General features: G+C 43.8%; 1 protein-coding gene across 3 annotated transcripts in view; it reads left to right on the top strand.

Moving 5' to 3' along the window:
• Window positions 1-23209, top strand: part of LOC116980285 (E3 ubiquitin/ISG15 ligase TRIM25-like) — a 58218-nt gene that overhangs the window by 30838 nt on the left and 4171 nt on the right. For 2 of the 3 annotated variants that reach the window (XM_033032356.1, XM_033032358.1), the window contains exons 2-4: window positions 20514-20609; window positions 21565-21795; window positions 22326-22348. In XM_033032356.1, the coding sequence (XP_032888247.1) occupies window positions 20514-20609; window positions 21565-21795; window positions 22326-22348 (350 nt within the window). The remainder of the gene's footprint in view (window positions 1-20513; window positions 20610-21564; window positions 21796-22325; window positions 22349-23209) is intronic. The other variant, XM_033032357.1, reaches the window with a different exon arrangement.

Here is a 23209-nt window from a genome sequence, read left to right on the forward strand (position 1 = left end):
CCAAAAGGCCTGTGCCAGGCCAGGAAGTCCAGAAAAAGTGCCTTTCACTGAGATTTCACAGATTTTTTTTAAAGAGCCCCTTTGGCTCATCAGGCCTGTACTAGCCCAGGAGGAGTTCCTTTGGCCCATCAGTAAGTATTCCCCCTGCAAGTATTAAACCTCACCCCAGAATTGTTTTCCCTCTCTTCATTGACTCCCTGTGAGATCCAGGCCAGGATAGACTTTCCTCCATTGCTGTGATCTGCAGAAAAATATGAAAATGTCTGAGTGACTGAGCTGCCAGCCCACCAGGCCTGAGTGACTGAGCTGCCATCCCACCAGGCCTGAGTGACTGAGCTGCCAGCCCACCAGGCCTGAGTGACTGAGCTGCCAGCCCACCAGCCGTGAGTGACTGAGCTGCCAGCCCAATTGTCCATTCGGCCCACAATGTCCATATTAGCCCTCTGGAAACCAGTCTAGTAATATATACAATTAATATATAATTAATGTATACATACATAATATATACTAAATATATAGTGTTTGGTATATATGTATTGACTGCTTTTTTCACTTTTATTGACAGGACGTGAAGCAGCTCCTTCAGAGGTAAGTCTTAAGTGAACAATACTTGGTTCCATTGGGAATATATACATTAAATGGGAAAGGAATTCATGGAATGAGTCTGGTTGAAGCATGGAATCCTGTTGGTAGCAGTGTTAACCATCTTGACAAACTGGGTCTCTTCTTGAAAAGCTGTAGAGAGAGGAATAATAGTCTAACATTTAGGAAGATTTTTACCAGGGTAGATGCATTGTGAAGGGCCATCCCTGACATTGTTACCAGAAGAGATTATCTGAAAGCATTTTGATTGTGAGTCAGAGTGTATTCTTATCCCACTACTCGGATAATGTGGTAACATTATGGGCTGCACGGTGGTGCAGTGTTAGAGTTGCTGCCTTACAATACCAGAGACCAGAGTTAGAACCTGACTACTGGTGCTGTCTGTACGAAGTTTGCACGTTCTCCCCGTGATCTGCGTGGGTTTTCTCTGTGATCTTCATTTTCCTCCCACACTCCAAAGGCGTCTAGGTTTGAAAGTTAATTGGCTTGGTGTAAGTGTAAAATTGTCCATAGTGTGTGTAGGATAGTGTTAGTGTGCAGGGATCGCTGGTCGGCGCGGAATCGGTGGGCCAAAGGGCCTGTTTGCGCGCTGTATCTCTAAACTAAACTAAACTCATACTCATCATATCACTTCAACTCTTCATCTAAATTGAACGAGATTTATTCCAGATTTGGACAGATACAGGGATAGGAAGGGTTTAGACGGATATGGGTCAAACTTGGTAAATGGGACAAGCACAGAGTGCCAACTTGGTCGGCATGGACATGGTGGGCCGAAGGGCAGTTTCGATGCTGCTAACTCTACGACACTATGACTTAAAGAATTGCTTTACTTTAGAGATACAGGGCGGAAACAGGCCCTTTGGCCCACCGAGTCCGCGCCTACCAGTGATTTCCACACATTAACACTATCCTACACACACTATCCTATATAGAAACATAGAAAATAGGTGCGGGGGTAGGCCATTCGGCCCTTCGAGTCAGCACCGCCATTGATATGATCATGGCTGATCATTCAAAATAAGTACCCCGTTCCTGCTTTTTCCCCATATTACATGATTCCGTTAGCCCTAAGAGCTAAATCTAACTCTCTCTTGAATACATCCAGTGAATTGGCCTCCACTGCCTTCTGTGGCAGAGAATTTCACAGATTCTCAACTCTCTGGGTAAAGAAAAATTTCCTCATCTCAGTCCTAAATGACCTACCCCTTATTCTTATGCCGTGACCTCTGGTTCTGGACTTTTCCTGCATCTAGCCTGTCCAATCTCTTAAGAATTTTATATGTTTCTATAAGATATCCTCTCATCCTTCTAAATTCCAGTGAATACAAGCCCAGTCGACCCATTCTTTCATCATATGCCAGTCCCGCCATCCCGGGAATTAACCTGGTGAACCAGCGCTGCACTTCCTCAATAGAAAGAATGTCCTTCCTCAAATTAGGAGACGAAAATTGCACACAATACTCCAGGTGTGGTCTCACTAGGGAGCTGTACGAAAGCAGTAGGACCTCCTTGCACAATTTACAGAAGCCAATAAACCTCCAAACCTGTTTGTATTTGGGACTTTCAGTCACTGAAAGTAAGCATGCAGGAACAGCAGGCAGTGAAGAAAGCTAATGGCATGGTGGTCTTCATAACGAGAGAATTTAAGTATGGGAGTAAAGAGTTCCTTCTGCAGTTGTACAGGGCCCTGGTGAGACCACATCTGGAGTATTGTGTGCAGTTTTGGTCTCCTAATTTGAGGAAGGACATCCTTGCTATTGAGGCAGTGCAGTGTAGGTTCACGAGGTTCACAAGGGAGACTGTCATATGAGGAAAGATTGGAAAGACTGGGCTTGTATTCACTGGAATTTAGAAGGATGAGAGGAGATCTTATAGAAACATATAAAATTATAAAAGGACTGGATAAGCTAGATGCAGGAAAATTATTCCCAATGTTGGGGGAGTCCAGAACCAGGGGCCACAGTCTAAGTATAAAAGGGAAGCCATGTAAAACTGAGATGTGAAAACACTTTTTCACCCAGAGAGTTGTGAATTTGTGGAATTCTCTGCAACAGAGGGCAGTGGAGGCCAATTCACTGGATGAATTTAAAAGAGAGTTAGATAGAGCTCTAGGGGCTAGTGGAATCAAGGGATATGGGGAGAATGCCGGCACAGGTTACTGATTGTGGATGATCATCCATGATCACAATGAATGTTACCTCCTTCTGCACCTATTTTCTCTGTTTCTATGTGGGACGAAACTGGGACATCTGGAGAAAACCCAGGGAGAACGTACAAACTCCCTACCGACAACAGGCGTAGTCAGAATTAAACCCGGGGCTGTGAGGCAATGACTGGGGCTGTGAGGCAGAGACTCGACCGCTGCGTCACCATGCTGCTTTTATGATTGCGTAGTGTAGCAATGTTACAACATTTTGAGATTTTAAAAATCAAGTCTGCAATTTATCCCATCAGATAAAGCATAAAAAGAAGTTTAATGAGACACCTAATTCACTTTCATATCTTCAGTATTAAGAAAGTTATGGCCATTTTCATACTCGGAAATTAGCATCTTGTTCCCTATTGCTTTTCCATTGACTTAACACAAAAGCTGTGATCGAGGACAGTCAAAAGCCCATAACTTAATGAAATTTTCAGTTGTTATAGATTGAAGCATTCTGAAACTAATATAAAACATCTTTCTTGGATGACCTGAAATTAAAGCATATAATTAGTTAATGACCTAATTGTAGCTAATTACAAAATTGACCGTTGTGACGGAAATAGTAATAAACACCCAGACTGCCTTGAAAATTCAAAAATGTTATATTCGCAAGATCAGAAGTTTAATATTATTGTATTATATGCTGTAAGTCCGTAACAGATAGGTAAATAAATTACAATTTCTAGCAATATACCAAGTCTTTATGGAGAAGATCAGTTGCTAGCTGGTACATTGTCTTTCCTCAACTTTTCAATTTTGGCATTGCAAACTATAAGTTTTTGCTCTTCAAACTACGCATGACATGCCTTTCTGCCCGCTACTTTCCCATTAAGAATGTCCTGTAGATTCCATTTCTTAAGAAAATGATTTTTTTAATTAAATAGCCTAAGTATCCAAATAACAAACTAATCCCATTCACACAAGAATTCACAATATAACATGATTTTTAAATCTCACTGTCATGAATTTATATGCCAGATGGAAGGAATTTAATGTTTAATTCCCATAAATTAATCTAGAACCATCCACTCAATATAATCAAAATTATTATTTTTTTGCACAATACATGGGACTAAAACTGATATTTAGTATAAGAATATTGACTATGGATAGACAATAACACAAAATATAGACGAATTAGATGCTCTTATGACCTGATTGTCAAAAAAAAAGAGCAATTAAATCATCTTGCGAGTGGGTTTTTCTGGAACGCGATCTATTGGAACATTGCATTTGCGGTGAATTTGAACTCCATATCGGCAGGAAAAACACTGACAGTTTGTATGGGGCCCAAATCACATTTTCGCAATGTAAAATTAGATTAAAGCCATCCCAAGAAGCAAGTTAATTATAAAATAAACGACTTACCCTTTGCTTTGTCCCGTTCTTGCGATCCGTCACGTTGTAGGCGTTGAGGGCGTTAGAAGTCGCTTTTTATTTTAATCTAAATATTAAAAAGTCGGGAACGGAAGTCCGATCGATTATTCTTCAGCAGCTAGCAGCCCGAGGAAATCCGCCTCCGACAGGCAGTAGAAAACTGGATTTTAACCCCCCCCTCCCCCCCTCAAAAGCGCTAAAGTCGCGCACACGCAGAACTGCAGCGCTGCTGAAGGTAAGTTTTATAACATCGCTACGTAGTGATCTGGTACTAATTCTGAACATGAAAGATCTCAAACACCCTAATGCCTACCAGTTGTCTGTGTCTCAGGTTAAAAAGTGTTCAGCACCTTACCTCACCTCATCAGGTCCAAATGACTATTGAAGCCAATCGTTTAGGAAGGAACTTATTTGCTTTTTCGCTTGGGCAGCTTAGACCCCAGCGGTTTGAATATTGACTTCTCTAACTTCAGGTGACCCTTGCTTTTCCTCTCTATCCAACCCTCCCCCTTCCCGATTCCCCGACTAGTCTGACTGTCCTTGATTACATTTTACCTCTGTTTACTTTGCTGTTTGTTACCTTCTCCCAGCTAACAATGTTCTATTTTACATTTTCCTTGAACAATCCCCTTTGTCTCATTTTTACACCTTACACTTCCTTATCTCTGTATCTCCCTCTCCCCTGTCTCTGAGCTCCCACTGTAAGCAATGTGGCCACAGACAAATAATCTGAGTTGTTGGGTTTATGTGGATATAAATATTGGCCAGGCCATTCGGAGAACTTCATTCCTCTTCAATACAGTGCCATGGGATCTTTCTTCAACTTCATATTCATCCCAGGGTGGCACAGCGGGTAGAGCTGATGCCTCACAGAGCCAGAGTCCTGGGTTTGATCCTGATCTCAGGCGCTGTCTGTGTGGAGTTTGCATGTTCTCCCTTTGCTGCCGTGGGTTTGCTCCGCGCGCTCCGGTTTCCTCCCACATCCCAAAGGCATGTAGGTTAATTGGCCCTCTGTAAATCGCCGCTGGTGTGTAGGGGCGATTGATGGTCAGTGCGGACTCGGTGAGTCTCTTGCCCAGAGTAGGGGAATCGAGAACCAGAGGACGTAGGTTTAAGGTGAGAAGGGAAAGATTTAATAGGAACCTGAGGGATAACTTTTTCACACAAAGGGTGGTGGGTGTCTGGAACGAGCAGCCGGAGAAGGTAGTTGAGGCAGGGACTATCCAACGTTTGAGAAACATTTAGACAGGTACATGTGAGAGTCATTGGGGAGTTACTCTACCGCTGCGCCACCGTGCCGCCCACCCCATTTTGTGTCTACCTCCATGTTAAACCTGGATCATGGGGGTGTGCAGATCATTCCCTCAACCTCCCGATCTCTCACATTGGATTCTACATTCGAGGGATTTGGGCCAAACGCAAGCAGGTGGGACTAGTGTAGATAGGACATGTTGGTCGACGTGGGTAAGTTGAGCATGAGCAGCATCTATGGAGGCAAAGAGACAGGACCGAGTGTCGGGGGGGGGGGGGGGGGGGGTGGGGGTTGGATGGCCAGTGTAGAGAGGTGAATGGGGTGGGGTGCAGGAGGGGCTGAGCTGATTAGTGGAAACGACATAGAGTGATACAGTGTGGAAACAGGCCCTTCAGCCCAACTTGCCCACACCGAACATCATGCCCCATCTACCTTAGTCCCACCTGCCTGTGTATGGCCCATATTCCTCTAAATCTTTTCTTTCCATGTCCCCATCCAAGTATAGACCTGTTAGCCTTATATCAGTAGTGGGGAAGATGCTTGAATCCATTATTAAATATGTAATAGCAGCACATTTGGAAAGCAGTGACAGGATCGGTCAAAGTCAGCATGGATTGTTATAGGGAAATCATGCTTTAATAATCTTCGGTAATTTTTTGAGGATATAACAAGTAGAATGGATAAGGGAGAGCCAGTGGATGTGGTGTATCTGGACTTTTAAAAAGCCTTTGACAAGGTCCTGCACAAGAGATTAGTGTGCAAAAATAGAGTACACGGTATTGGGGGATAGGGTGTTGCTCCTATAACTTCTGAACCTATGAATAAAGTCCTAACCTGCTCAACCTCCCCCTGTATCACAGGCCCTCAAGTCCTGACAACATTCTCGTAAATCTTCTCTGCGCTCTCTCTCTCTCATTTAATTTTAGCAGCAAGGTTGCTAACTGAGAGTCAGAAATTTAAAATTTTACTTCGGAGTCACGTGAGTGACTACGTGAAGAAGACCCCGTCCAGGCGCACACGCGTCATATCGTCAGACGCATAGCGGTTGCGACCGTGTTGGGAGGAGCAGAGCCCTCCAAGCGGTGAGTGAAAGAAAACCTGAAGGTATGTCTTTTACTTTCACTTTCAGGCCACTTTTTCTGTGGAGACTGTGTGCTGAGTACAGGCAAGTCTGAACTATGGAGAAAGGGGGGAAAAGTAAAGGGAAGCTCACCGCAGCTAAAACTCAAGAGGACAGAGCGTCTGAGAGGAGCGGGCGCCCCATTAAAAAGTCCGCGGTAGAAAAACCAGCGACTACAGAAACGGTAGAAAAAAGCACCGTTGCAGCACCTATAGGGGGGGTTGCACGAAAGGTCACTGGGTCATAGGGCTCGACGCACGGAGCCGCTAAATCCAACTGGAAGACATCCGTCACTTCCGGTATATGTTATTAATGCTAGAAACACGTACTTTCCTACCTGTTAAAAACCGCCAAAATGTTGAATTATTGCGCTGAAAAAAATTGTGGGAGTCGGGGTAAGTGTGAGAGACATGTACCCAACTTTAGAATTCCAAACGTGAAGCGAAATGAAGGTATAGAGAAGCGAGAACTGAAGGGACTACAACAGCTAAAGTGCTTGGTAAACATTGAAAATATCGGGAATTATCGCGTTTGCTCACTGCATTTCATCAAGTAAGGCATTATTTGTGTTTTTTCTTGATTCCTTTGGTATCTAAAAATTCTCAGAAGTGATAAATCTGGCTGTAAATTTTTCTTCAGATGCGTATGTAAAAACCCACGAGAACCATGGGCAATTAAAAAAAATTACAGCCAGATTTATCACTTCTGAAACTTTTTAGATGCCAAAGGAATCAAGAAAAAACACAAATAATGCCTTACTGTTGATGAAATGCAGTGAGCAAACGGCCAATGTTCGCTAAGCACTCTGGCTGTTGTTGTCCCTTCAGCTCTCGTTTTTATCTACCGTCATTTCTCCTCACTTTTGGAATTCTGAAGTATGCTAAATGTCTCACGCTTATCCCGATTTCCATAATTATTTACAGCGCAAATATTGACAATTTCAGCGGGTTTTAACGGGCCCGCTACGCTGGAAACAATGGTCAGTGCTTACCTGCAGTTCATCGCGTGTACTCCACTTGGAGTAGCGTAGCAACAGTACGGGTCATGGGTCGTGACCCGACTGCCGTGAAACCTCTCTATAGGGTGTAAGGCCAAAAAGAAAACAAACAGGCCAGTAGACTCGGATGAGTCAGACCCGGAGATTACTCCACCTCAGAAAGAGGTCATGTCGGATCGGGTCACACAATTGGAATTCCTCATGAGGAAAATGATTTATAAAGGCACACTCCAGGAGGAGTACAGTCAGCGTTGGCCTGGAGGAGAGCCAGCGCATGGAGCACCCAGGAGAGGTCCTGGGAAACGTTGGCCTACAAGTGAGCCAGCGCCAGAAATGCCTTATGAAAGAGAATATATGGGTTGGCCTAGGGGAGAGCCAGCACCAGAAATGTCTGAAGAAAGACAATATAGGCGTTGGTCTACAGGAGATCCAGCGTTAGCAGCAACCAAAAAAGGGCTACCAGTATATGGTTCTATGGAAGAGACTGCGAGAGGAATACCCGAAAAAGGGTTTACTACGCGTAGGCCTATGGGAGAGCCAGCGCACGAAACTATAAATTACTTGCTTTCCTATCAGCTGGAAGAACTAACGGTGGATGAGACCGTCACAAAATATGAAATCACGCAGAATTGCGCACTGATAGCAGTCCTAGCAGTAAATAATGTAATATGGGGCTATTTGGGCACCGCAGTACGCGCACAAGAAATGAGGTTACAGCGGGTCCTGAGATTAATAGGGTCAAGTATTACGGCTTTTGCCAGAGACCTGGAAGAAGAACATGTGACAACGTCACAACAGGATGTTTTGGCACTAATGTGTAATGCACACTTTGAAATAAACTGTATTCGTAAAAGTGCTATAAGACCTAACATACATCCTAAGTTTGCAGGGCTCTGTAAACCATCGAATATACAATTGCCGAACTTACTCTTTGGAGAAAATCTAGCCAAAAAGGTGAAAGACCTGAATGAAGAAGCGAAAACCGTGGGGATGATTAAACCACCGGTGTTTGGCAGATCAGTTCGAAGGCAATATCCATACCGAAGGGTGGCTGGAGCTGGTGAAGGAACAAGTCGTTCGTACCCGTATACGCGTTATTGGCGCACTGCTCCAGGACGTGGAGGACATGGCATTCCCACGAGGGGCAAGGTACAACATTTGACACCCGCAAACCCTGAGGTAGGTCTGGTCCTGGAAGAAACATATTAGATGTTTCACATTCGCAAATTGGGGGAAGGTTACAATTCTTCCTAAAAGAATGGCGAAAAATAACATCAGATGCATTTATATTGTGCAGTATTATGGGGTTTAGAATTGAATTCTACCCACATTTGAATCCTCCTACTCAACATGTTCCAAAGCGAACGCATGTTTTCTCTAAAGAAGAGAATAGAAACATTCAAGCAGAACTTGAAATATTAAGTAGGAAAGGGGTTATTGAAAAGACAGTTTATCAAAACCACCAATTTGTATCTAGCGTTTTTCCTAGAGCAAAAAAGAATGGTGGTTGTAGAATCATTCTTGATCTAACAAGTCTCAACCCTTTTGTGCAGTATAAGCATTTCAAAATGGAGACATTTACTAATGCTATGCAGCTAATTTCAAGAGAATGCTATATGGCCAGCATAGATCTGCAAGATGCATATTACTCTGTGGCTGTTCATGGTAATGATCGAAGATATTTAAAATTTAACTGGATGAATCAATTATGGCAGTTCAAAGCATTGCCTAATGGTTTAACCTCAGTCCGTAGATTATTTACAATATTGTTAAAACCAGTCCTAGCATTGCTAAGAGCCCAGGGCCATTTGGTAATGGCTTATTTGGATGATATTCTATTTGTGGGTGATACTCAATCTACAACAGAAGCATCAGTATCAGAAGTCAAGCTCACATTTCAAAGGCTGGGTTTTGTAATACATCCAGATAAATCTAATTTTTCTCCAAATAAAACAATTGATTACTTGGGGTTCACTATTAATTCAGAACACATGATAGTGACTTTACCCAAGGATAAAAAGCTGCAGTTAATTGAGGGTTGTAGCAAACTCATTACAGAGCATCAACCATCAATTAGGCAAGTGGCAAGCTTACTTGGCAAACTAATCGCTTCATTTCCAGCTGTGCAGTTCGGTCCACCACATTATCAACAACTGCAGCGAGCAAAGGTACAGGCATTGAAAAGACATTCGGGGCATTTTGATAGGCCCATGCAATTATCAGCAACAGCAATTGCTGATGTACAATGGTGGATTAAGAGTGTCTCCTATGCTTCCAGGAAAATTCTGGTTGAATCACCTGCTATCATTCTACAGACTGATGCAAGTGCGCTAGGTTGGGGCGCTACTGTGGAGGTAGATGGAATGTGGAAGAGGTACCTTTGCTCGAAGCACATGGAATTGCTAAGTACATTTCATGGGCTTAAAGCTTATTGCTCTAATGTGCAAGGTTCAGGTTCAGATTGACAATACTACGGCGGTAGCATATGTCAATCACATGGGTGGAATCAAGTCAGAATCTTGTGACAGATTGGCAAACGTTATCTGGCACTGGTGTATTATTCGAAACATTTGGCTTTCGGCAATCTTCCTACCAGGTAGATTCAATATAATTGCAGACACCAGGTCACGTAAATTTAATGACAATACAGAATGGATGTTAAATCGTGACATTTTTAATAAAATTGTTGCAAAATTTGGAATGCCAGAAATTGACTTGTTTGCATCTAGACTGAACCACCAATTGCCTCAATATGTTTCATGGGAGCCAGATCCAGGTGCAACAGCGGTGGATGCATTCTCGCTAAATTGGGGTGGAATGTTTTTATATGCATTTCCTCCCTTTTGTCTCATTAGTAGGTGTCTACAAAAGATCAAGCAGGATGCTGCTTCAGGATTGTTGGTGGTCCCAGATTGGCCTACACAACCATGGTACCCACTAGTGCTAAAAATGGTCACAGAATCTCTTATGGGTATTCCAAGACAAGAAAACCTACTTGTGCACCCTGTATCTGGTGATTTTCATCCTTTACATGATCATATTGATTTGTTGATTTGCGGATTCTAAAAAGGCCATATCTCGGAAGAGGACTATCAGATCGCACTATGGATGTAATTGCAGGAGCCTGGAGGGATAGTACCCAGAAGCAGTACATTTCTTACATTAAGAAATGGGAGGTGTTTTGCTCAAGGCAGAATATTTCATACCACACTGCAGACATCTCAGATGTTTTAGAATTTCTGTCAACACTGCATTTTGATGTCCATTTAAGTTATAGTGCGATCAATACTGCAAGGAGTGCCCTCTCTGCATATTTATGGAGAGCATCAGAACAACAGGTTGTAGGATCACACCCTTTGGTCTGTAAGTACATGAAGGGAATCTTCAATGCCAAACCTCCTAGACCCAGATATACAGAAATCTGGAATGTAAGGGATGTGCTGATGTTACTTCGGGAATGGAGTCCCATTTCAAATTTGTCTTTAGACAGAATTACCATGAAGGTAGTCATGCTAATGGCATTAGTTTCAGCACAAAGAGTACAGACATTACATAAATTACGTATAGATAGAATGGTAATGACAGCAGATGCAATCACATTCTATGTCTATGACTTACTCAAACAGAGCAGACCAGGAGTCACGGGGTGTAAATTGGTCTTTGCAGCATACCCTAAGGATCCAAGACTATGTGTAGTGGCACATTTAAAATGTTACATTGAGACCACCAACGACTTAAGAGGTGCAGAATCAGCATTATTTATCAGCCATAAAAAACCACATAAGAAAGTGTCAGTACAGACTATCTCGAGGTGGCTGAAGCAGGTGCTGGTTGATGCAGGGATTAATACTGACAAATTTAAATCTCATTCCACCATGGCGGCAGCAACATCGGCGGCCAAGGATTTGGACGTTCCAATAGACCATATCCTCGCGGCCGCAGGATGGGCAAGTGAACGGATGTTTCACAAGTATTACCATAAAGAGATTGCAGACCCTGGGGTATTTGGTGGTGCTGTTTTGGATTCAGTATTAAATGTTCCCCTGTGATAAAAAAAAAAGGGACAAAAATGTTTTGTTATGATAAATAAAAACCAGTAACTGATTACATTAATGTTATGGTTGTATATTATTGATTGTTTTCAATAATTTAAAGTCAATCAATGCAGTGAGACGCCTGGATTTGAATCTACGGCATGAAATCACAGAAGCTTTGAAATCTTCACTTAGTCACTCACGTGACTCCGAAGTAAAATAGTAAGATTAAACGAGAACTTACCAGTTTGAAGTTTGATCTTTATTTTATGAGGAGTTACGATGAGGGACTACGTGCCCTCCGCTCCCACCTCGTAAAGATCAACTGGAAGTTATGTTTGTCTCACGTAGCTTACTATTATGCTTCGGTAAATTATCATCTGTGATTTCACACCACTGCTTTGAAGATTGACGCGTGTGCGCCTGGACGGGGTCTTCTTCACATAGTCCCTCATCGTAACTCCTCATAAAATAAAGATTAAACTTCAAACTGGTAAGTTATCGTTTTATCTTACTATTAATGTGATGAAGGGTTTACAGCGAGGTAAAAACTTTTTGTAACTCACTGTTCGGGAAAGTTTTTATATTTATTCTAACTAACTCTTTTCATTATTTTTATTATTTTAGGTACACCGCCTATGGGTACAACAGAGTTTTTCAATATGTTGCTGTGAATACAAATCCAATCCAATCTGATGATGCTGATGCTGATGATGATGATAGGGATGATGCTGATTATGATAGGGATGATGCTGATTATGATAGGGATGATGCTGATGATAGGGATGATGCTGATGATAGGGATGATGCTGATGATAGGGATGATGCTGATTATTGGGCTGATGCTGATTATGATAGGGATGATGCTGATGATAGGGATGATGCTGATGATAGGGATGATGCTGATGATAGGGATGATGCTGATTATTGGGCTGATGCTGATTATGATAGGGATGATGCTGATGATAGGGATGATGCTGATGATAGGGATGATGCTGATTATTGGGCTGATGCTGATTATGATAGGGATGATGCTGATTATGATTGGGCTGATGCTGATGATAGGGATGATGCTGATGATAGGGATGATGCTGATGATAGGGATGATGCTGATTATGATAGGGATGATGCTGATGATAGGGATGATGCTGATGATAGGGATTATGCTGATGATAGGGATGATGCTGATTATGATAGGGATGATGCTGATGATAGGGATGATGCTGATGATAGGGATGATGCTGATGATAGGGATGATGCTGATTATGATGATGCTGATTATTATGAAAATGCTGATTATAATTATGCTGATGATGGAGATGCAGATGAAGCTGATGCGATGTCTGCTGATGATGCTGCTGCGATGGCTGATGCTGACGATATTTTATTGCCACATGCACCTAGGTACAGTGAAATTCTTTGTTTTTACATACAAAGTGCACAAAAGAGTTGCCACAAAGTTACAAAAATGTACGTGGGAAGAAACTGAAGATCTTAGAGAAAACCCACGCAGGTCACGGAGAGAACGGACAAACTTCGTACAGACAGCACCCGTACTCAGGATCGATCGCACGTCTATGGCGCTGTAAGGCAGCAACTCTACCGCAGCATCATTGCCCCACCTGAAATTGTAATTATTTGAATGTTTACAAATGGAAATTTGTGGGCGGCCACAGTGGAGTTGCTGCCTTACAGCACTTGCATCGCCGGAGACCCGGGTTCGATCCCGACGACGGGTGCTGTTTGTACAGAGTTTTGTGTTCTCCCCGTGACCGCGTGGGTTTTCTCCAAGATCTACGGTTTCCTTCCACACTCGAAAGATATACAGGTGTGTAGGTTAATTGGCTTGGTGTATGTGTAAATTGTCCCTAGTGTGTATAGGGTTGTGTTAAATGTGCGGGGTGATCGAAGGTCAGTGCGGACACTGTGGGCCAAAGGGCCTGTTTCCATGCTGTATCTCTAAACTAAACTAAACTATAACCAGTTCATTCTTTCATTATAGAAACACTACATCTCAGGATGTCCACGTGGACCTGTCCACCATCATGTCTTCTATCCTAATGAAGATGAACGAATATCAAAAGTACCAAAGAAGCATCCTGGAAACTATCGAAGAAATATCCTGGCAGTTACATAGAAACATAGAAAATAGGTGCAGGAGTAGGCCATTCGGCCCTTCGAGCCTGCACCGCCATTCAATATGATCATGGCTGATCATCCAACTCAGTATCCTGTACCTGCCTTCTCTCCATACCCCCTGATCCCTTTAGCCACAAGGGCCACATCTAACTCCCTCTTAAATAATGCGAAACACTAAGGGGCAGAAAACGCTAGTGGGAGTTGTGTACAGGCCACCTAACAGTAGTAGTGGAGTTGGGGATGGCATCAAACAGGAAATTAGAAATGCGTGCAACAAAGGTAAAACAGTTATAATGGGTGACTTCAATCTACATATAGATTGGGTGAATCAAATTGGCAAGGGTACTGAGGAAGACTATTTCTTGGAATGTATGCGGGATAGTTTTCTAAACCAACATGTAGAGGAACCAACGAGAGAACAGGCTATTCTAGACTGGGTATTGAGTAATGAGGAAGGGTTAGTTAGCAGTCTTGTTGTGCGTGCCACTTGGGCAATAGTGACCATGATATGGTTGAGTTCTTCATTAGGATGGAGAGTGACATCGTTAATTCAGAAACAAGGGTCCTGAACTTAAAGAAAGGTAACTTTGAGGGTATGAGACGTGAATTGGCCAAGATAGACTGGCGATTGATTCTTAATGGGTTGACGGTAGATATGCAATGGAAGGCATTTAAAGACTGCATGGATGAACTACAACAATTGTTCATCCCAGTTTGGCAAAAAAATAAATCAGGGAAGGTAGTGCATCCGTGGATAACAAGGGAAATCAGGGATAGTATCAAAACAAAAGATGAAGCGTACAAATTAGCCAGAAAAAGCAGCCTACCAGAGGACTGGGAGAAATTCAGAGACCAGCAGAGGCTTAATTAGGAAAGGGAAAATAGATTATGAAAGAAAACTGGCAGGGAACATAAAAACTGACCGCAAAAGCTTTTATAGATATGTGAAGAGAAAAAGATTAGTTAAAACAAAAGTAGGTCCCTTGCAGTCAGAAACGGGTGAATTGATCATGGGGAACAAGGACATGGCAGACCAATTGAATAACTACTTTGGTTCTGTCTTCACTAAGGAAGACATAAATAATCTGCCGGAAATAGCAGGGAACCGGGGGTCAAATGAGATGGAGGAACTGAGTGAAATCCAGGTTAGCCGGGAAGTGGTGTTAGGTAAATTGAATGGATTAAAGGCCGATAAATCCCCAGGGCCAGATAGGCTGCATCCTAGAGTACTTAAGGAAGTAGCCCCAGAAATAGTGGATGCATTAGTGATAATTTTTCAAAACTCTTTAGATTCTGGAGTAGTTCCTGAGGATTGGAGGGTAGCTAATGTAACACCACTTTTTAAAAAGGGAGGGAGAGAGAAAACGGGGAATTACAGACCAGTTAGTCTAACGTCGGTAGTGGGGAAACTGCTAGAATCAGTTATTAAAGATGGGATAGCAGCACATTTGGAAAGTGGTGAAATCATTGGACACAGCGCCTTTACCACCTCAGGCAATTGCGGAAATTCAGAGTGTCTCCGAGGATCCTCCAGCGCTTCTACTCAGCAGCTGTGGAAAGCATCTTGTCTGGAAATATCACAATCTAGTTTGGGAATTGCTCTGCCCAGGACAAGAAGGCTCTGCAGAGAGTAGTGCGTTCGGCCGAACGCACTATGGGAACTTCACTCACCCCCCCAGCAGGAACTATACATCAGGAGGTGCAACTCCAGAGCCAATAAGATCGTGGGAGACCCCTTCCACCCCAGCAACGGACTGTTCCACTGCTACAGTCAGGCAAACGCCTCCGTTGCCAACAGAGAGGTTAAGAAGGAGTTTCTTCCCAGAGGCCATTAGGACTGTAAACTCCTATCTCACCAGGGACTAACTTTACTGTACCATTCTACTGGGTTTTTTTTAATTGCTGTTTTTTTTTCCCTTTTTCCTTCCGCCCACAATATTTAATATGTAAAATAATATGTGATTCTGTTCCATTCTGTTTGTAGTTTGTTTGTTTGTTTTTTGACAAAGTCCGCGAGCATTGCCACTTTTCATTTCACTGCACCTCTCGTATGTGTATGTGACGAATAAACTTGACTTGACTTGACATGTTTGCACTCACATACACACAAAGCACAGATTCACACGCACATACAAACACACTCAATATCCACCTGTTACTCACCAGACTTTGTCCTGCCCCTCTCTTCCAGCTTTCCCTCCCCCCACCCCCACTACAATCAGTCTGAAGAAGGTTCCCGACCCAAAACGGCTCCTATCCATGTTCTCCAGAGATGCTGCTGACCCGCTGAGTTACTCCAGCACTCTGTGAAACGTCACCAATCCATGTTCTCCAGAGATGCTGCCTGACCCGCTGAGTTACTCCAGCACTCTGTGAAACGTCACCAATCCATGTTCTCCAGAGATGCTGCCTGACCCGCTGAGTTACTCCAGCACTGTTGTTTTCTGTAAACCAGCATGAGCAGTTCCTTTACGTCTCTGGTGAAGGGAGAGATTTAGTGTCACTCAGTGCTGGTTTTAATCTCAATGCACTTCCCCCTGCTGCCGTCCTTCAGTTGAGGCAGCTATTTGATAGATATCGACATAATTAAAAAATAGCTGCCTTATGTTTCATTAAATACATTGGAGCTTATATTAGCAATGTTACAAAATTTTGAGATTTAAAAAATCAAGCCTGCAATTTATCCCATCAGATAAAGCATAAAAATACGTTTAATTTGACACCTAATTCACTTTCATATCTTCAGTATTAAAAAAGTTATGGCCATTTTCATACTCGGAAATTAGCATCTTGTTCCCTATTGCTTTTCCATTAACTTAGCACAAAAGCTGTGATCAAGGACAGTCAAAAGCCCATAACGTTCTTAAAAATTAAGAGAAGTGAAAGTAATGTTCAATATTGTAGATTGAAGCCCCCTCCTCCTCTCCCCCCCTCCCTCCTCCTCTCCCCCCTCCTCCTCTCCCCCCTCCTCCTCTCCCCCCCTCCTCCTCTCCTCCCCTCCACCTCTCCCCTCCTCCACCTCTCCCCTCCTCCTCTCTGTAGCTGACAGGAAGGCACTACAACGGGTGGTGAAAACCGCTCAGTACATTATCGGTGCCCCGCTCCCTGCCATGGATGCCCTCCACCGAAAACGGTGTCTGAGACGGGCCGGGAAGATCATCAAAGACCCCTCCCACCCTAACCATGGACTGTTTGCCCTCCTCCCATCAGGGAGGCGGTACAGGAGCACCAGGTCTCGTACTAGTAGGATGAGGAACAGCTTCTATAACAACACTATCACATTGCTGAACTCGGAGTCCCGCCGATAGATTTCTCCAGTCTCTCCGTCCACATTGTTTGCTTATTCTGTATTTTTTATTTCTATATTGCACTATTACTATGGACTGACGCTAAACTGCATTTCGTTGTACCCATACTTGTATCTGTGTAATGACAATAAAGTAGAATTGAATTATCCTTGAACCATGATCTCACTCATGAGCCCCAGGCCTTAATTTCTCGAAGAAGGGTCTTTACCGGAAACATCACTCGTTCCTTCTCTCCAGAGATGCTGCCTGTCCCGTTGAGTTACTCCAGCATTTTGTGCCTATCTTTGGTTTATACCAGCATCTGCAGTTCCTTCCTACACATGTATTTGTGTGTGTATATATATATATACATATACATGCAATATATGTATTATATTGTCCTGCTGAATTACTCCAGCACTTTGTGTCTCTCTTCAATATGTAACCTGGCTGGGCAAGCGCAGAACTCGAGGGGTTAAATTTCAGATCAACATTGAAACTGAAAGTAAGTGATTTGCTCGAATCCACGTTCTTCCTTTCTGACGTGTCTCTGTACCAAAGATACTAGAGGAGCAAGATAGACCACTCCTACGAAATCCAATGGACTGACGTGTTGTACGGAACGTAACGTCAATTCCGCCATTTTAGGAATAAGACCCCGACCTCCGTTATGCTTCTCGCAGCTAAATCCTCGTCAGTCCATTGGATTTTTGCAGGAGTTTATCTTGGTTTATCTTAGTCTTCTGTGATCTTTATTTATAATAAATAAGGTGCATTTTTTTTAAAGCAAAAGCAAAAAGATCACTGCCGGGGCACGGCAGAATGGCGGCTGCAGGCTTGAGGGAAGAGTTGACCTGTGCGGTGTGTCTGGGCTTGTACCAGGACCCTGTGGCACTGCCCTGTCAGCACAGTTTCTGTGCCAAATGTATCAGCGATGCATGGGACCATTCAGTGACCAGGTATGGGGTCAGCTGTCCTCAATGTCGCAGAAACTTCATGCGCCGGCCCAGCCTGGTGAAGAACCACACTCTGAGGAACATCGTGGAGATGTACAGCCGGAGCAAGCCCACTGCCCCTGCTGCCCGGCCCAGTCCCGTGATGTGTGATAACTGTATCAACAGCCCATCCCCGGCTGTGAAGACGTGCCTCAAATGTGAAACCTCCTTCTGCTCCCACCATCTGCAGCCGCATCTGACCAAGCAGGTCTACAAGGACCACGGGCTGATCGAGCCCATTGCCGACTTCACCACCAGGCAGTGCCCAACTCATAAGAAGGTCCTTGAGTTCTACTGCAAACAGGACGAGGAGTGTGTGTGTATGTCCTGCACTGTCATCGGGAAACACAAATCCCACTCACTATTGACTCTGGAGGAGGCAAAGGACAAAATCAAGGTGAGCAAAGTTCTTGAGGAGTTGGTACCTCCAGTAAATAGTCCACCGGGCTCATCCTCAGATCTGATGGGACTTTCATGAAGTTTGGGAAGATTGGAAGGGTTGTCTGAGTTTGAAGAAGAGTTTGATTGGGATTGTTTTGTTAAAGGTCAATCAAGAAGACTCGGACATAGATGGCCTTGTCTCACCCCCGGTCACTCCCTTCTCCCCTATCCCATCAGTCAAGGGGTACAGAAATGTGAAAACGCACACCTCCAGATTCAGTTTAAGAACGAACTGCAGATGCTGCAAAAATCGAAGGTAGACAAAAATGCTGGAGAAACTCAGTGGGTGAGGCAGCATCTTTGGAGCGAAGGAATAGGTGACGTTTCGGGTCGAGATCCTATTTCAGGGACAGTTTCTTCCCAGCAGTCATCAGGCAACTTAACCATCCTATCACCAAGTAGAGAACGGTCCTGACTTCCCATCGACCTCATTGGAGACCCTCGGACTATCTTTAATTAGACTTTATCTTGCACTTAAGTTATCCCTTTCTCATGTATCTGTACACTGGACGGCTCGATTGTAATGCATAGTCTTTCCGCTGACAGGGTAGCATGCAACAGAAAAGCTTTGCTCTGCACCTCAGCACACGTGACAATTAACTAAACTTAAAAACTAAACTAATATAAGAATTATCCAGATATTCCAGGGATGTGTTTCTGGGAGATGGCATCTGTCGTGGCTCTGTTCTACCAGTTGGTGAATTTAGTGGATCAAGTTTGTCTAGGAGACTGATGTATGATGTGTGCCATGACCAACCTCTCGAAGCACTTCATGATGCTGGATGTCAGAGCCACCAAGTGGTAGTCAAAGTATAAATGGTTATTGTGATTTTATTTGTGAAAAGCAACTCTGGTTCACACTGTAGATAGACACAAAACATCTGACCAAGATGCCCCATCTAATCTAGTTCCATTTGTCCATATTTGGTCCACATCCCTCTAAAACTTTCCTATTCTTGTACCTGTCCAGGTGCCCTTTAAACGTTGTTATAGCACCTGTCTCAACGTCCTCCACTGGAAGCTTGTCAATATATACACCATCCTCTGAGTGACAAAGTTGTCCCTCAGCTTCCTATTCAACCTTTCCTCTCTCACCTTCAACACATATATCTACTAGTTCTTGATTCCACTACACTGTACGTTCACCCTCACACTATTAATTCATGAATTTATACATATCTAGATCACCCCTCGGCCTCCTGCGCTCCAGTAATAAAGTTTTATCCTGCCCAATCTCAGGCCCTCAAGCTCTGGCAACATCCTCGTAAATCTTCTCTGCAATCTTTCCAGTTTAATGACATCCTCTTCCTGTCGCAAAACTAGGTGACCAAAACGGAACAAAATACTTGCAAATGTGGCATCACTAATGTCTTGTATAACTGAAACAGAACTCAACTTCTATACTCAATACCCTGACTGAAGAAACGATCTTTAATGTCCTTTTCTCTCAACCACATCCTACCCAAGGCCATTTCTGTTGGAAACACTTTTTTTTCTTTCTTGATTTCTTTCTGGCAATGCACTTGAGTTGAGTTTATTTAGAGTTCGAGTTCAGTTTACTGCCACATGTACCGAGGTACAGTGAAAAGCTTTTGTTGCTTGCTAACCAGTCAGTGAAAAGACAATACATGATTACAATCGAGCCATCCACAGTGTACAGATACATGATCAAGGGAATAACATGAATAACATTTAGTGTAAAATAAAGTCCAGTAATGTCCGATCAAAGATAGTCCGAGGGTCACCAATGAGGTAGATAGTAGTTCAGCACTGCTCTCTGGTTGTGGTAGGATAGTTCAGTTGCCTGATAACAGCTGGGAAGAAACAGTCCCTGAATCTGGAGGTGTGCGTTTTCCACTGTAGATTTTCACTGTACATGTGACAATACACTAAACGTTTACACACACCTTTACCTCGCGCCTGATGGAAGAGGGAGTGACCGGGGTGCGACTGCTTGATTATGTTGCTGGCCTTGCTGAGGCAGCCTGGTGTAAATGGAGTCAATATATCTCCTGGTTCTTGTGTCTTGTCTCTTCCTGAAAAATTTCCACTGTTATCCCAGGGGAAACTCCAGAGCGAGGTCAAGAATCTTCATGACCGTCAGGATGATTGCACAAGGAGACAGCTGAGCCTAAAGCACCAAGAAAGTGAAATAAAGGTAAGAAACGTTACATGTAACTGCACTGGGAGAGGGCCTGTCTCGTAACCAGGGACCTATCCGTTTGAAACAGAGAGATGCCGATTCCCAAGTATCTCCATGTTATATTTAGGAAGGAACTGCAAATGCTGGTTTACATCAAGCGGTTACTCAGTGGGTCAGGCAGCATCTCTGGAGAAAAGGAATAGGTGACCCATTGGTTCCTGAAGAAGGGTCTCGACCATTCCTTCTCTCCAGAGGTGCTGCCTGTCCCACTGACATCAGCATTTTGTGTCTATCTTTGCTGTCTGACCCGCTGAGTTACATCAGCATTTTGTGTCTATCTCCGTGTTGAACCATGATCATGGAGGTGTACAATTCATTTCCACAATCCCCAATCCACCAAGCCAACTAACCTACAAATGTGTACGTCTTTGGAATGTAGGACGAAACCGAAGATCTCGGCGAAAAGCCACACAGGTCACGGGGGGAACGTAGAAACTCCGAACAGACAGCACCCATAGTCGGGATCGACCCAGGGTCTCCGGCGCCATAGGATAGTATGGGCAGCAACTCTACCGCTGCGCCACCATGCAGTCTCTTTTTTGTCTGGAAAGTGACCTTAAAAGAACTCGCAGCGTCAATATGGGGCGGCACGATAGCGCAGCAGATGCTGCCTTACAGCACCAGTTCATTCCTGACAAGGGGTGCTGTTTGTACGGAGTTTGGACATTCTCCCTGTGACTGTGGGTTTTCTCCGGGTGCACCGTTTACTCCCACACTGCAAAGACGTACAGGTTTGTAGGTCATTTGCCTTGGTATAAATGTACATTGTGCCTAGTGTGTGTTTGGGTAGTGTTAGTGTGCGGGGATTGCTGGTCGGTGCGGACTCGGTGGGCCGAAGGGGCTGTTTCTGCGCTGTATCTCTAAACTAAACTTAACTAAACTAAAAAGTTTGTGTTGGTTGAATTTTCAGAGGCACATCAAGGAAATGAAGAAAGAACTGTCGACTGATTTCACCAGATGGCGGAAGCAATTGGCAGAAGATGAGAAGAAGGTACTGAAGATGATCGATAATGAGCAACACCGAGTGCTTTCCTGCATCAAGAGCGAATCCAACTCGTTGGTAGAAAAGATGGCCAACCTTCAACTAATAGACAAGGAATTCCAAGACCAACACCAGAAGGATGCTCTCTCCTTTATTCAGGTACTGGTCCAGCCACTGCAGTATATTCCCCCCACATTACAAATGGGTAAAGGTTTGTAGATTAATTGGCTTGGTATAAATATAAATTCTTCCTAGGGTAGGATAGTGTTAATGCATGGGGATCGCGGGTCGGCGCGAACTCGGTGGGCTGAAGGGCCTGTTTCCACGCTGTATCTCTAAAGTCTCAATTCCAAACTTTGTATAGAAACATAGAAAATAGGTACAGGAGGAGGCCATTCAGCCCATTCATTGTGATCATGGTTGATCGTCCCCAATCAATAACCCGTGCCTGCCCATGTATCAGATCTTATATAAAGGCCACAAGGGCAAGTGTTATTGGAATTTTTTTTTAAAGATCACTGCTGAGGAAGGCAAGGGGAGTGCTGGAATCTGACGTTCAGGAACAGCTTGAGTTGGAGGACCATGCCTCCCATGCGCGCTACGGTTAGGGAACGGGTGCGTTGGGGGGTCTGCAGTTGGTCTAGTATTTATTTAAATATGTATTGACTGTTTTTTTTCACTTTTGGCAGGACGTGAAGCAGCTCCTTGAGAGGTAAGTCCTAAGTGAACAAGACTTGGTTCCATTTGGGAATATACATTAAGAGGGAAAGGAAGTCATGGAAGGAAACTGGTTGAAGCATGGAATCCTGTTGGTAACATTGCTAACCTCCTTGACAGAAGGGGGTTACGGTGGCGCAGCTGTAGAGATGCTGCCTTACAGCGCCAGAGACCCGGGTTCAAACTAGTATGGACGGGGTGATTGACAGTCGGCATGGACTTGGTGACCCATTCACACTAGTTCTATGTCATCCCATTTTTTCATCCACTCCCTACACACTAGAGGCAAATTTCAGAAGCCAAATAACCTACAAACGCGCGCGTCTTTGGGATGCGTGAGGAGACCGGAGCACCCAGAGGAAACCCACGCGGTCACAGGGAGAATGAGCAAACTCCACACAGTCTCTTGACCCGAGATCAGGATCAAACCTGGGTCTCTGATGCTGTGAGGCAGCAGCTCTACAAGCTGCACTACTATGCTCCCCAAACAGGCTGAAACCCTCCCTAATCTAAAGGGTTTATAACAAGGGGACAAAAAATCATTAGTTAAAGGATTAAAAGGGAAGTTGAAAACTATGTTACACAAAATGTTGGAGTAACTCAGTGGGACAGGCAACATCTCTGGATAGAAGGAATGGGTGATGTTTTGAGTCGAGACCCTACTTCAGACAGAGTCTGGGGAGGGAGACACAAAGATAAAGAATGGAAAGGTGTCAAAACGAGAGATCAAAAGATATAAGCATCAAGGAAAATGTAGAATAGAACATTGTTAGCTCGGGGAAGCTGACAACATAACAAACAGACAAAATATAATAAGGGAGACACTCAGACTGGTCAGAGGCTGGGAGAGGGAGGG

This window comes from Amblyraja radiata, chromosome 14 (assembly GCF_010909765.2).
Source record: "Amblyraja radiata isolate CabotCenter1 chromosome 14, sAmbRad1.1.pri, whole genome shotgun sequence".
NCBI classification, from domain to species: Eukaryota; Metazoa; Chordata; class Chondrichthyes; order Rajiformes; family Rajidae; genus Amblyraja; species Amblyraja radiata.